We start from the raw sequence: 14,489 nt of genomic DNA on the forward strand, positions 1-14,489 counted from the left end.
AAAMMAMMAAAAAAMMAAMMARRAAMMAAAACAAACACAATGACAAGGATGTCACGTTGTGCCTACAAACCTTCAGTTACCAATGAGCTTAAGTTCTCAGAACAGTAAATTAAACAAAAGAAGAGGGTAGGAGGGGGGAACAGGTACAGTCCAGCAGTGGAAGTGTGTACAGGATATACTTGGCAATGTCAAACCAGTTGAGTGCTTTCTGTGGCTGAATTTCAGGGTTTATGTCCATGGCAGCAAGCTGCTGGCAAGGCAGAGAAATGTTTATCACCTGCATTCCACAGCCAGCACGTTCTGGGGAGGAGAGGAYGACGAGGGGCTCATTCCAGTGTCTGACGAAGCAGATGACATGGATGCTCCTGTGTGTGACACTGAACACACAGAACAACAGATCAGTGTTAGGTTATCCAAGCTCAGCTCACAAGGAAGGTTTCTTTGCTTATCAGATTGTTTAAAACACATCAAAGCAGCAGCACAGGCACAAAAAACAATAGAGTTTTTGCCAATTGCTTTCACTGCTGTATTCACAGACACAGGATTAACCTTACCCAATTATTGAAACGGTAACTCAGATGAGTCATTGCACTAATTGAAAACACTTGCACTAGGAAGTCCAAGTTTCTAATACAGAGTTATAAAATAATCAGCAAACATTTCTGCTAGGTTCAAATTCTGAAAAGCCACAAATATTCTTTCTAAAAATGTAAGCAAACAGATGGTAATTCTTACTTCAAAAMTATCAATTAAACTCGAGCTGCTTTGAGTTACTAATTTTCAAACAAATTAACTCCTCATGGGAATCAAAAAGCAAATCTCAACCTTACCTTCTCTGTCCTTCTTTTTTAATCGTTTCCTTCTCCTATCTATGGTTGCTACTTCTGACTTCAAGGACATGTAGTATTTTCGTATCTCCTGCAGTTTTTCTTGTAGGAAGGAGATCCTTTCAGTGCTGCTCATATTGTCCAGTTCATCTGTAAGTGGAAGAAAAACAAAAAATAGCTTCAACAAGGTGATTATAAACAAACAAATCCAAGCATGAAAGATAACACACTTCCTTAACTAYGCCCCACCAATTTTGGAATCCCAAAATTTCCCTTTTTCTTTCAGAACAAATTTTCTCCCAAATTCCCTGTAATCAAGTGATTTCAAGAACACTTACTGAGCTGGAAGCTCCACTTGTACACTCTGGGTGAAGCATTCTGGTGGTGGTGCTTCTCCCTGTGTTTATCCTTCTCTCCATCTTTGATGTGAGGGGACATCACTCTGGCAGGGGARCGGGAAATCTTCTGTGGTTTGGATGCATTGAGGTGTTTGACAGGAGTACATTTACTCGAACTGTCCAGGACAGGGAGGTCTTCACTGTCACTGCTTTGTCCTGCAGGAACAACAATTTAATTTGGACTTAAAACCTCCACTTGGACATTTTAAAAATTATGGTTAGAGTAAAAAACAATTATTATGAAAAAACTGCTGCTTCTTGCTCAGAAGACCCCAGAATGCACCCAAGGAATAATGAGTGATCTCAGATTCCATGGATATCCTCAGATTCATGGATATCAAACACAACATGGGTGTACTCATRGTTACTCATGGTTGATGCAGGAGAATTCAAGGGCTGACTAGGCCTAYTTAAAAAGTGATAGTCAAATTTCTTTAAAGAAACAATAAACAAACATATCAAAATTAGAATATTAGAGCACTGATTAAATTAAATCACCTATTTTGGCTTTCTAATATTAAGCAGACATTAAAATCCTTTCCTTAAAGATTATAAACCTGTATTACTATTGGCAAGTAGCACATGATTGCATTGAGTTATCAAATTGCTTTACACATCTAAAGGAGCAGCTCTGAAACATGACTAAAATAACAGAAGTTTAACAYGTAACAAAATTTTTAGCTCATACATTCAAATATTTTAGATTCCCACAATAACTGCCAAGTTTTCCACAGGCATGTTAAATATATCTCAGTACTGCATGTCAGATAATTAGTGTTTTAATCTGATATTTAAAAATACAACAACGTTGCCACAAGGGCCAAAACCACTGACTCATTCATGCAATGATTGTCAAAAATTYTGTGACAGGACAAGAGGGAATGTCCTTAAGCTGAAGGAGGGCAGGGATAGATGGGATGTTAGAAAGAAATTCATTACTACAAAGGTGGGGAGGCCCTGGCATAGGCTGCTCACAGAAGCTGTGGCTGTCCCTGGATCCCTGGAAGTGTTCCAGGCCAGGCTGGATGGGGCTTGGAGCAATCTGAGATAGTGGAAGGTGTCCCTGACCATCGTAGGGGGTTGGAATGAGATGATTTTTAAGGTCCCTTCCAACCCAGTCCATTCTGTTATTCTCTGAAAAATGAGCTACAGRAACACAAAAATCCAGATTTCTATAGAAAGTTATAAAATAATCAGATGTCTGAGAGAAAAACTGGACAAGATTCCTTTGRATGAAAACCTGTTTAGTATCAAACATTTTTCCATACTTCATAATGGCAAACTTTTTCCCATGAGAAACACCTATTTTAAGACTTTAAATGTGCCCTCTCCCAAATTCATAACCAATCCAAAAGATAAAAATCAGCATAATGGTAAATAGGTAATAACTGCCAATATGAATATAATTTAAAAGTTTCTCCTAAGTAATAAAAAATAGCTGAGATTTCCCAGTTACACTGCTACTGCAGGGCTCAGAACTTCTCTCCAGTTTATCACCAATAATCACGATGAATAAAAATGAAAAATCCTGAGAGGGGAAACCCCATCCACTGGAAATAGAGTGTAACAGTGAGAACAGTGGGCTCTTACACATGTTTACAGGACAGGGTAATCTTCCCCCTCCTCCCCCCTCAGGCATTTACCTGTTCCATTCTTTTCATTTTTGGCTGCAGCACTGGTTCGCTTTGGAGTTCGCTTTTGCTTTTTTGCCAGTGTTCCACTATTGCTGTCACTGGGTCTTTTTTGACCTACAAGAGAAGAAAAAAATMAAATAAAAACAAAACATAAGACACCTTATTTCTGCTACTAAAAACCTCTTTTTATAWGCAACAAAGAAATCTAAAACCRGACAAGCTGAGMGAGTTGGGGCTGTTTAGAGAMGGCTCTGGAGAGAACTTAGAGCCCCTTCAAGGGGCTGAAAGGGCCCCAAGAGAGCTGGAGAGGGACTTTGGGTGAAGGCATGGAAGGACAGGAGAAGRGACAATGGCTTCATACTGAGAGAGGGCACAGTCAGATGGGACAGTGGGAAGAAATTCTTTACTCTGAGGGTGGTGAGGCCCTGGCACACACAAGCTGTGGCTGCCCCATCCCTGGCAGTGTTCCAGGCCAGGCTGGATGAGGCTTGGAACACCCTGGTCTAGTGGAAGGTGCCCATGGCAGCAGGGTTGGAATGAGGTATCTTTATTTAAGGTCTCTTCCAACCCAAACCAGTCTGGGACTCTATAACCAGAAGATAAAGCAAACCAAAGATATCTTTAGCAAAGGGACACCAGYCTGGAGACACCTTCAGCAATGATTACAGCAGGGAATGACTCCTCCAGGAAATGCTCACCTTTCTCTCCCATCTCCCTCTCTTGCCCAGCGATGCTGCAATTGCTGGACGTGGTACTGGCTTCGAATCCATTGGCAGACTCGCTCTCACAGAGACCTTCTTGGGAYTCTTCTGCCACACTGTCCACCTCAATGGTCATGTCACTCTCACTCTTGATGCTCCGTGACTCGTCCTGGCTCAGGGCCAGAGGAGAGGCCACCGGGAAGCTCGAGGGGACAGTGGTGGGYAAGGCAGAGGGGGTTGGGTTGGAAGCATTAGGGTCTGGCTTTTCTGCTATTGTGTCCTCACYGCTGCTCTTCTCCTTCTCATCCAAGTCATCCAAGTCTACTTCATGGCACAGCAAAGTTTCAGGACCAATCTGAGGCATGGTGTCATCCTCATCTTTCATGGGGACGCTCTCATTTGCTTCGGCCGGACGTTGGAAGTTGTCATTCCTCAGCTCTGGACCGTGGGGAACTGATTCTGCCACCAGGGATGGCATCTCCTCATTTTCAGTTCTGAGGGACTCCTCAGCATTCAGCCCTCTACATTCCTCTGCTCCAGTACATTCATTGGTCCTCTCTTCAGATACAATATTTGGCACTTCCATCTCACTCTCTCGCCGATTTCTCTTCTCAGGTGATGCCTGYTCCAAAGTTTTCCTTTTCAAAAGCTTCTTATCTTTTGTTGAAGGTTCTGTTTCACTTTCAGTAGTGCTGGAGATGTCTTTACAGTCCAAGGAAGACACATCCAATCTTTCAGGTTCTGTAAGGGATTCATTTGCCACCTCCTCCTGGCCTCCTGGTGCAATCTTTGCATTCTCTAATGAAGACTCCTTTGTCTTGCTCCTTCTCCCTTTTCCCTTTGGTGATTTTTCAACCTCTCTTTTGATTTCTTCCATTTGATCCGTTTTGTTTCCAAAAATTTGAACAATCTGTTCACTTTCCTCAACTTCCAGTTTCAGTGTTTCTAGTGGCTGCACTTGAGTCCTGTCGTTTTCTTTCAACGCATGAGAGATCTTTGGGTTTTCCTCATCCAGCTTCTCATCACGGAGTTTGTCACTTTTTTCCAGTTCTGAAGTTTCTGGAGAAAATTCTTCATTCAAATTCTTTTCAGATGACTCATCTGCTTCACTGTCAGATGTGCCAGAGTCTAAAAAAATGTTAAAAAGAAGCAAACAGCACCCTAAATAATTAATTACAACATGACTTCTTATTTGAACCTCACGAAAAACCTCTCGAGTAATCCATGRTGTTAACATCATTTTACAGTAATAATTTTGAAAATCCTGCATTAATCAACACACTTGGCACAGTTCTTATTTTTACCTAACATATCTATGAAACTGCAGCAGTAGTGGTGCTGTCAGAGTTGAAGGAGCRTCTGGATGATGCTCTTASTYGAGTGATTTAGTTGAAGTCTAAGGTTCTCCTACTACTATTTCCCAAAAAAGCCAATATAATGAATTACAATTTACAGCCACAGAAATAGTTGTGTTTTTTTTATGAGATTCCCCATATCCCATAGATATTGCCTCCCCCATGAGACCCTACAAAACCAAAAAAACAACACCCCTCCCCCTTCATGCAGGGAAAGCAACACAACCCAAACCCAAAAATAAAATCCCTCTACACCCCAATATGGACATTTCATTGCTAAACTGTTGTACAAATGAAGTATCACCAGAGAGCAAGCATTAGTACATTACCAGAAGATTATTCAGGGACCTGTACTAAAAGGAGACAATGATTTCACTTCAGTTCTGTTCAGAGAAGCTTAGAAATACCAAAGATGTTGCTGTCATTTGTGTATAATTAACAACTCTGCTGGATGATGTAGTATTGAAGTTGAGAACTTAATTAGCACAATAAAGATTGTCATTATAGCACTGGATTTGGTCTTTTCAGTTCTGAAAAGCTCTGGCTGAAGAAAATGGAATGACTTGTAGAGTCACTGCTCCTCTGCGAGCAAAGTTTGCTCCTCACCAGTGTCAGCTCAACTATTTCCTCAATAAAATTTACAAGGAGAAAGGAAAAAAAATACCAACAAAAAAAGAAGGTAAAAAACCCCAAAAATAAAAACCAAACTTCTTTTCAAAAAAGGTACTGAAAAAACCTCCAAAGCATACACAGGACTGAGATCACTCACCGTTTGATCCTCTATCAGAATCAAACATTCCTGAGCTACGTCTCGTCTGCCTGCGAGGTGTTGCTAAAATTAAAATCGAAAGAATTAATTTTTATCGAGCAAAACGAGCGTTTGTGCTGTGGCAGTGGAGGGCCCSAGGGGCAGGGCAGGGAGCTCAGAGCTCACATGCAGCTCCAGACCACAACACCACGAGGGCACCACAGCGACCCTGGGCTCCAGCTGGGATGGTGGGAYAGCACACGCTGCTCCCTGCACCTCTGGAGCCTGATTTACCTTCACTGGTGGGTGTTTTGGGTAGGCTGCAGGAYGTGTTGGATGGAAGAGTGGATTTCAGAGGGGGCCGCCCACGCTTGGACTTTTGCTTCTCCTCGTCCTTCTTCTCATCCTTTTCACCATCTTCTTTATTCTGCAGGGGAAACAATGGATTTTTATTAATGTTTCACTGGTGATTATCAAAAAGAACCTTTTGCTCTATGAAAAATCAAACTACAGACTGAATAATTTTTTTTTAACAAGGACAGTGCTAGCTATTAAATACTACAAGGAACTAATTGAAATCATTACTTTTGTTTTTTTCTTCTGTTTTCTCTTTGGTCCTCCTTTTTCCACAGGCCAGATAATCCGATCAGCTTTCACCCATTCATCATATCTGAAAAGGAATAACAGCGTGCTGTTGTCACTGCACATAAAAATGATGTTTCAATATGAGGATTAAAAGACTTGAATTACAAAAAATACTTATTAAAGAGATAGGAAAAGGCCAACCCCCGGTTGGATGGGGCTTGTGGCAAGCTGGGATAGTGGAAGCTGTCCCTTCTCTTCCAGTGGAAGGAAAGTATTTATGAACACATGTAATATCTGGCCTCAGAAAGATAAATGACATTTCCAGTCCATAAAAAAAAAATTACAGGATGAAGGAATGAAGRTACAAACTTCCCTGTCTCTCACTAGCAAAGCACTGGATCTCAGGAGACTGAATCACCTCTGAGCTGTTTTCACATCATCTACGCAAGCCAATTCTCTACCATGCTTCATCAGGGAAATGAACCTTTTTCTTAAAAGGTGAAGTTTTTAAATTATGGCAACAAACTGAGTGAGTTTCTGAAAATCACAAACACACTAATGCCCCTCAAAATTTCCTGAGGTATTCATGAGGTAAAGGGACACCTGTAAATATTTGGGGAGTCWTCCCACACTCAAACTTTTTGTTGTCACATAAAAGAATTTGCGTAGATAGAAATATGCAGATTTGGAACTTCTGGTATAAAAGTTGAGAAGTGCTGTATTTTTAAAAATTACYAATTCTGTGGTATTTTTGTGTATATAATCACAGTGCTCTTAATATCCACAAAACAAACCATTTTTACACCAGGGCTCAATATAAAGACTGGCTGCCAAGCAAAGCATTTTTACAAGCACAGYTAACATTCAATACAAGAATTTATTTTGTTGCCAAAATTCCAGTCCTTAATACATTTAATTGTAAATATGCACCTTTACCAATGACTCCCTTAAAGGAAAGTCTACTAGTGCTAACTCTGACAGACACAATAAATATCAAGGACACTCCTGTAAGGAGTGAGGATTACTAAGGTAGATGGACACTTGGAAAAATACAAGTRTATTCTAACATTTCAATGCAACACCATTAACAAAATCACCAACAYTGAAAAGTGAAAGAGTCTGAGCCTGTTATGCTGATAATTTAATTTGGAGTCAAGCCACTGATCATCTCTCACTTCATTTTCTTAAAGACAAAAGTTTATTTTGCAAATATGCCTCTAAACCAAAAAAGGAAAGGCAGTTTGTTATCCTCACCTTACATTCCAACCGTAGTAATGAACTAAATATAAAACTTCTCCATCATCAATTTCTGTGTTTTTAATACTGGCTTCATAAATTTTYTGAGTCTTTCCACGTCCATATTTTACTTTCACTTTGGTTCCAGTCAGGCAGGGTTCTGTGTCCTCCTCATCCTCYTCACCTTCTGATTCTCCTTTGTTCTCAATTTCTTCCCTGCAGTAAAATGTATTTAAAATGCCCATTAATTAATGACAATCACATTTTAGCATTTAAAGAGAGTAGTCAAGGTAGAAAAAGGCTGCAAGAAAAAAAGAAATTAATTTTCTGTACCCTGTCCTGTCTCCAAAGCTTRCTCAGAAATAGATTTTTTAAATCAAGAACAGGACGCAGGGAGAATAGAGCTAAGTACCAAAAATATCCAGAAAGTTTTACTAAAATTTAAACACAATTTATTAAGCATACAACTACCTCAAAGCTTAAAGACTATTTTTTAAATTAGTATTTTGATAATCGAAATAGGAATAGAAGTTAACTCAGTGTTTGTCTCTTAAACASGACAGGAAGAACTGACTTCAGTTTTTAAAACACTCGATTTTGACATACTATTTATAAAAAAGAATTTTTGTACAGTATTCTTAACAGGSTACAATTCATTAACTGCACATAAGTTTGAACTGCCATCACAGTGATCCTCTCATGGATACAAACACCATTCCATTGGGAAAAAAGATGATCACAAGGGTATTTAGCCAAGCTTAAAAGTGTCTGCACAGGTCTCGTTAGCTACACCCACCTCTTATTACACTTACAGCTAATATTCTACTCAAACATATTTTGAAGAACTAAAATAGAACATTTTAGCTATAATTCTCTCCCTATTTAAGGGAGAATTTAGTATAATATAGAAGTTAAACTACAATAAATGTCACCAAGAAAGAAACTGAAAAGGACTACACGTTTGCTTTCAATGAAATATATTTGCCAACCTTCAGTGAAAGATCAGCTATCTTTAGTGGCAAACAATTCAGAGGACAAGGAACACCCACACAGCTTAAAGAAAACTCTTTGATGCCTTGATCATCTGACATACAATAAAAACAAGGAGCCTGTAGCTTCACCAGTCATCTGCAAACACTTAAACAAAAGCAGAGGTAAAGAGGGATTTGACATTTCTATTTCAACTGCCCGGTGTCTCCAAGCTGTTCCCATCCTCACAGCACCTGGCAGACTTACAGCCTGGTCAGCTTGGAGGTATTGCTGTGATAAAACACCAACACAGCCTGGCCAGATAAAATGAGAGTGAAAAATTCTGCCTGGCATCTACCACTAAAAGACGCTACCATAAAGTACAGCGGGCTCTACAAGCTTGAAATAAAATGTTCCTCTCCCTGCCTGTCGTGTGAATTAGGTTTCTGTTTTGTACACTGTAGTAAGATCTCCAAGTCTGTGTTCTGCCTGGAGAACAGCTCAATCATGGCACAGACAAACCAACAGGAAGGTGATAAAAGTCAGTGTTTACCTCTCCCTCTGCCTCTCTTCCTCTTCATCTGACTCTTTATCAGAATCCTCCTGTTTTTTAATTTTCTTCTCTTTTTGCTTTGGTGTACTTTTCTTTCCCAGTGGAGTTTCATTTTCTTTCTTYTCTGCATTCTCAGGTGTTTCCTCTACATCTTTGTTTTCTTTGTTACTGTCTTTTAATTTGTCTTGTGTTYTATCCTCTTCACCATCTTTTTTAGCCGGGGTTGCATCACGGGCAAGTCTTCTTCGTCCCTGGAACACAAATAAGATCAATTTAATGACTCCTGTCAATGCATAACCTCTCCAAATCTCAGCAAAAAAGTGAGACATGCAACTCCTGTAGAGAATGAGAGATGACAAAAGAATGGAGATGACAAAAYCCCCCAAATATTCTAAAATATTAAGATTAAAGCTTCAAGTTTTTTTTTTTATCTGCTTCACTTGGAATAAAAAGGCCAAGTTTCTGATTAACTGCTGAAAGGATTTCAGGACATTTGTTTGGACCTGTAATGCTCCAATAGAAAGGGCCAAAATCTCTTGTTCACCTACTGCATTATTAAAAGTGSTTGAACAGGACAACTGAGAGAAGGCATCTTTTCCCTTCAGCCCCTTCAACCCTGACAATCACCTGTGGAGATCACAGGCAGAAATTTGTCAGCTTTCAAAAATTTTAAGTACCACATTTTTAAAAGGCACTTTGGTACTCAGGCAGTTTCTGCTTGGGACTATTTCCAACTGATTTTTGGAGATCTAGCACAGGATTCTCATTTGATTTATTAAAAGTCTCTTGATAGGATCATTGCTTTTTAATCAGAACAGAGACCAAATTATTAAAATGCCAAAAATTTCTTACATTTCTTTATCCTTTTTTTGAGCGTTCTCAAAAAGAAAAACCAACTCAAAAATAAATGAACAACCTAAGAACAAAGCTAATGTCATGTCAGGAAGTTCACTGAGGCTGATACAGCTTGGAACAACCATTTTCATTTAGACAGAAATATAATACATAATAGAAAGTCTCAACTTGTGTTTACACCATGTCCTTTTCATCTATTAATTTATAAGGCCATACATTTGCTTGAAAAGCTGCTTTGCAAGAAGTATGTTAACAGAGTGACATTTTAGTCAAACAGAATCCTTACAACTTGAACAATTTAAAAGTAGCAATTCTTGTCCTTCAGTAGTCATGCTCTATTAGGGAACACAAAATGTTCTTTTAACATAATTAAATWAGTGCTACAGTCATATTGCAATACCTCCAAAGTACTGTGTGTCTTCCCCATGCTGTTCAATATCCTTCAGTTGATGGGGCACTGGTCTGATTTGTGTAGCTACTAATACAACCCTCACCTCTACAGCTTTTAAAGAAAAACRAAGGTTAAACTTAATTGTTCCTCCCCTTACCTTGTCTACCTACTGTAAAATTTAAGTGTTTCTTTTATTAGAAGTGAGACTGTGATAAAAACCAACTTAGAGAAATGGGTCTTTCTTTGATTCTCTAAGCCATGGYAGGCTTTTGACATTGCTTTTTCTTGCCAGAAAGCTCCAGGTTCCATGTGCCTGTGGAAACCCTCAACCACAACCAAGCCTGTCCTGCAGTGTTTTATTATTTTGATGATACACTGCTCTCAGCAGTCCCAACTCATCCCTGAACCACAGCCTGAGCAAATCCCATAGATAGTGTGGAATATGAAAAAATAATCAAACCTGATTCCATTTCCAGGATGAACATAATTAACAGTTAACACTCACAGAACTCCACACTTGTACAAGTGCACCAATTCCAATGTGCAATTGCTCCACAGGGAAAACTCATTATGGAAACTGTTCACTAAACAAAGGGGCTTTGTTAAGGACTAAACACAAATCAGCTCAAATCACTCACCCTTGGGGATCTTAGCTCAATTTCTTCCTTCTCACTTTCACTGCTGGAATAATTTTCTTCTGCTTCTTTTTTAACTTCTGTTGGAGGCATTTTTTGTTCCTCTTTCACACTTTCCTCCATTGGTTCCACGTGTTTCTGTGTGTCTTCTACCACTTTTGGCTCATTGTGATGGATGGTCCTAAACTGAATGTTTGCAGAACGGCAGTACTCTTCAAAACCATAAAGATACCTGTAGACACAAGAAAGGTCCCATTTATATTTCACAGCTTATTCTATATTAATTGAAGTGCATAAAACCTATTTTCCCACTCAATAATTTCAGGAAAGAAAACTAAAAACAAAACCAGTAAACAAACCCAAATAAACAAAAAATAAAAAAAAAAAAAAAGAAAAACCCAAATAAACAAAAAATAAAAAAAAAAAAACAGAGATGATCTTGAAATGAAACCATTTTGCACACAAATCAAATGGTGAAACAGAATACAAACAGGTGCTCCCCACATATTTAATGTCATGCCCATCCAGTTAAGAATTCATGACAGTAAAGCCATGCATGAGCTTGTTCTCTGGGAACTGCCTGTGCACACTCTAATCCAGTTATAGGTAAGGAAGGTATGAGTTAGCTTATTCCTTGAAGAAWTAATATGCAAATTATAACACATTATTCATTGTCACAACATATTTTCATGTGTCCAAACAACATCATCATTATTTCCACTGTAACAGCAAACTAGGACACGTTTACCAATTAATCCTTCTAGGATAAACACTATTCTCTGTAAAATACAGACCTTAAACATGTGCCCAGTTCAAATCCCACTGAAGATAGAATGAATATTTTCATCTTCATCAACATTAAATGAGTTGAGTCATGAGTCATCCCTACTTCCAAATTTCCTTAGGTTCGAGTCAAGAGAACCTCATTCTTCCCTTTTACTCAAAAAGCCCAATTGTTTCTTGTCAAACTTCCAGGAGGATAAATAACAAAAATAATTTTTATTTAGAAAATGAGCTTGAAAAATGTCATTTCTMAAAGGTTTCCAATTTACTACACAGCTGAAAAGCGAGGGTCAGAAAAAAAAGGTTTATGCATTTGTTCATTACAAGTCATGATTTTRCTATTTAATAACTGTCACATTCACCACAGTAACAGACACAATTAAGCCCTAAAGCCATTATTCTACAAATTCTGCAAAGATTGTATGTAAATATGTCTTTTTTTAATCAACACCCTTCATGGAGTTAAAGCAACTGGAATAAAATTCTCAGTGCATACRAGATCTAGAGATTGAAGAGTCTGTTCCTTTTAATTGCCTTAACCTGCAAAACTGAATCTGCCAAAGCTTATTTTAACAATTTCACTGGTGTCCTCTGAAATGGCAGCAGCACATGGTAAGAATTTCTTGATAAGAAAATGAGCAGAATTCTCACATCTTGGAGCAACAGGAACTCACACAGCCCTGAGCGCTCTCCTTKACTCCACTGTTTCAATTCTCAGCACAGGAAAATCCTCAGAACTGTTCACAAACTGAAGAATGTCAACTGCTGTCTCTAAACTATCAAAAACCTCTTGAATACTGTACATGCTACAACTAGGAAAAAAGAAAGGAAAACTGTTTTCACCATCATCCAATACAAGAACTTACTTTCTATAAGCAGTTTTTACATTGTAGGAAGCAGCCGAGTTCAAAATAGGAATGCCAAGGTCCATATAAATTTGCTTCCATACAGCACCACTCTCAATCTTTGGGGAAAAAAAAAAGAAAAAAGGAAATTTACAGGTTTTGTTAAGCAAGAACATTAAGGAATAATGTCTAACAGAGCYACAAGCCAATGTCTTTTATAATCATTGAACAGTCTGGCTTGGAAGAACACCCAGTTCCATCCCCCTGCCCTGGGCAGGGACAATTCCACTATCCCAGGTTGCTCCAAGTCCCATCCAGCCTGTCCTTGAACACTTCCAGGGATGGAGCAGCTACAGCTTTTCTGGACAACCATTTACAGATATGAATGAATAGACACATTTAGTTCAGGGAACRTCCAACACTTACATTGTCACACCCACCCTGCTGATAAACCAGTCTAAAAAGTTTGAAGAGATTAAGGTCCTTGTAGCCCAGAACTGGTGGTTTATTGATAGGAGTACCTGAATAAAAACAAARCAGAAACAAATTATCSCAAAGAAYAGCAAATTGCCTCTTCCATTCCTTTAGCAMRCATTTGATCACAAATATCTTTCTGCATTTTATAATCTGAAATGGCTTAAGGTATGTCCCAAGTTAGTASTTTCCAACCATCAATTAAGGCTTCACCATCTTCTGAATACATCATTTAGCTCTGGGTGGTTTATCAGCCTCCTAAGTTTATTAGCAACCCAAATCCACCTTTTTGCATCCCACTGCTCCTCTGGTGAGCAGGGAGAACAGCCAGAACTGCAGGAAGCTCAAGAGAACACCTGAGGAATGCTGGAATAGAGCAATGTGTGAAGACATTAACTCAAAACACTGTGAGCTGAAAGGAATGAAGAAGAAGCAGAGATGTTGGATTAGGACGAGACACTCAGGCAAGTTGTCAGGATGTGGAAAAGCACAAGGCCCTAACCAGACATGAATATTTGGGACAGTTCCAGGGAAAAGAAAGGACTCAAATCAGCTGAGTGGCAATGACATAAAGAACAGTAATTATTTGCAAAAGGAGAAACCAAAAGTGACTTAGGGCAAGTGGCTGCATACGTAGACAATAATCCTCCTCCCAGCAAGGAAGAAAATCAAACCTCTTCCCTGCTGCTTCGCATCTTTCTTCATCTTCATGCAATTACATTTGGAGTCATTAAAACAATTTTATAGGACTTTCAGAATACTGTCATGATTCCATGAATCAAAACATTTTTACCGAAAGAAGAGAATGTAGAACAAATGTGGTGGGAACAGAAGTCTTTCTATAAGGACAGAGAAGGAAAATAAAAGGCAAACAGGCAGGGGAAATGCCCCAGTCYTGAAAAAGTCCTGCACATTGCTCAATCCACATACTGGCTTAAAGAATCTTTCTTGGACTAAGTCCTCAAATTAAGTGAACAAATGCTTTCATCTTTTGCCTTCACAAAGTCCTGATGTCCCCACTTGTTTTGTAATCTATGAGTGTTTAAGAAAAAGAATGAGAAAGGAGGAAAACAGGGAAGAGGGAAGAATCAGGCTATGTGAAAGGAAAATTGTGGATTAGCCCAGCAGCAGAGGGATTTCTTTTTTTCTCCCATCTTAGCCTTTTAYTCCCCTAAGGCAGGTTATTCTCCAGAAACACTAGTTATGAACAAGGAGGCCTCAAACTTAGATTGGATGAGCTCAAGAACACTTTGCCATAATACATGCTCCATTTCTAAACCTGTGATAAGAACTGGCTATATTGAACACCTTTTGAACTGTTCTTTTATCATTCTGTGGTCTAGAACACATCTCACTAGAAGGGATACAGACCCTTTTTCACAAAGGCAGCTTGATTTCCCCATTAATACTAAAACAGTGTTCAAAAAAACAAAAAGAAAGAAAGGGGAAAATATTCAGACTCCACAAGCACTTCACATTTTACCCTTAGCTCTGGCTATT

General features: G+C 38.9%; 1 protein-coding gene across 2 annotated transcripts in view; it reads right to left on the minus strand.

Annotated features, from left to right (window-relative positions):
• Nucleotides 1-29: 29 nt before the first annotated feature.
• ARID4A (AT-rich interaction domain 4A) overlaps nucleotides 30-14,489 on the minus strand; it is a 46,475-nt gene continuing 32,015 nt past the window's right edge. Inside the window, exons 13-25 of one of the 2 annotated variants that reach the window (XM_057373208.1) lie at nucleotides 12,942-13,036; nucleotides 12,537-12,634; nucleotides 10,891-11,119; nucleotides 9,007-9,257; nucleotides 7,503-7,700; nucleotides 6,249-6,333; nucleotides 5,958-6,090; nucleotides 5,685-5,747; nucleotides 3,558-4,688; nucleotides 2,869-2,973; nucleotides 1,166-1,381; nucleotides 831-977; nucleotides 30-377 (exon numbers count right to left, since the gene is read on the minus strand). In XM_057373208.1, coding sequence (XP_057229191.1) covers nucleotides 274-377; nucleotides 831-977; nucleotides 1,166-1,381; nucleotides 2,869-2,973; nucleotides 3,558-4,688; nucleotides 5,685-5,747; nucleotides 5,958-6,090; nucleotides 6,249-6,333; nucleotides 7,503-7,700; nucleotides 9,007-9,257; nucleotides 10,891-11,119; nucleotides 12,537-12,634; nucleotides 12,942-13,036 — 2,855 coding nt within the window. In that variant the 3' untranslated portion in view covers nucleotides 30-273. The remainder of the gene's footprint in view (nucleotides 378-830; nucleotides 978-1,165; nucleotides 1,382-2,868; nucleotides 2,974-3,557; nucleotides 4,689-5,684; nucleotides 5,748-5,957; nucleotides 6,091-6,248; nucleotides 6,334-7,502; nucleotides 7,701-9,006; nucleotides 9,258-10,890; nucleotides 11,120-12,536; nucleotides 12,635-12,941; nucleotides 13,037-14,489) is intronic. The other variant, XM_057373209.1, reaches the window with a different exon arrangement.

The sequence above is a fragment of the Malurus melanocephalus genome, unplaced genomic scaffold (assembly GCF_030028575.1).
Source record: "Malurus melanocephalus ecotype Western Australia unplaced genomic scaffold, MMel_1.1 scaffold_190, whole genome shotgun sequence".
Classification (NCBI taxonomy): domain Eukaryota; kingdom Metazoa; phylum Chordata; class Aves; order Passeriformes; family Maluridae; genus Malurus; species Malurus melanocephalus.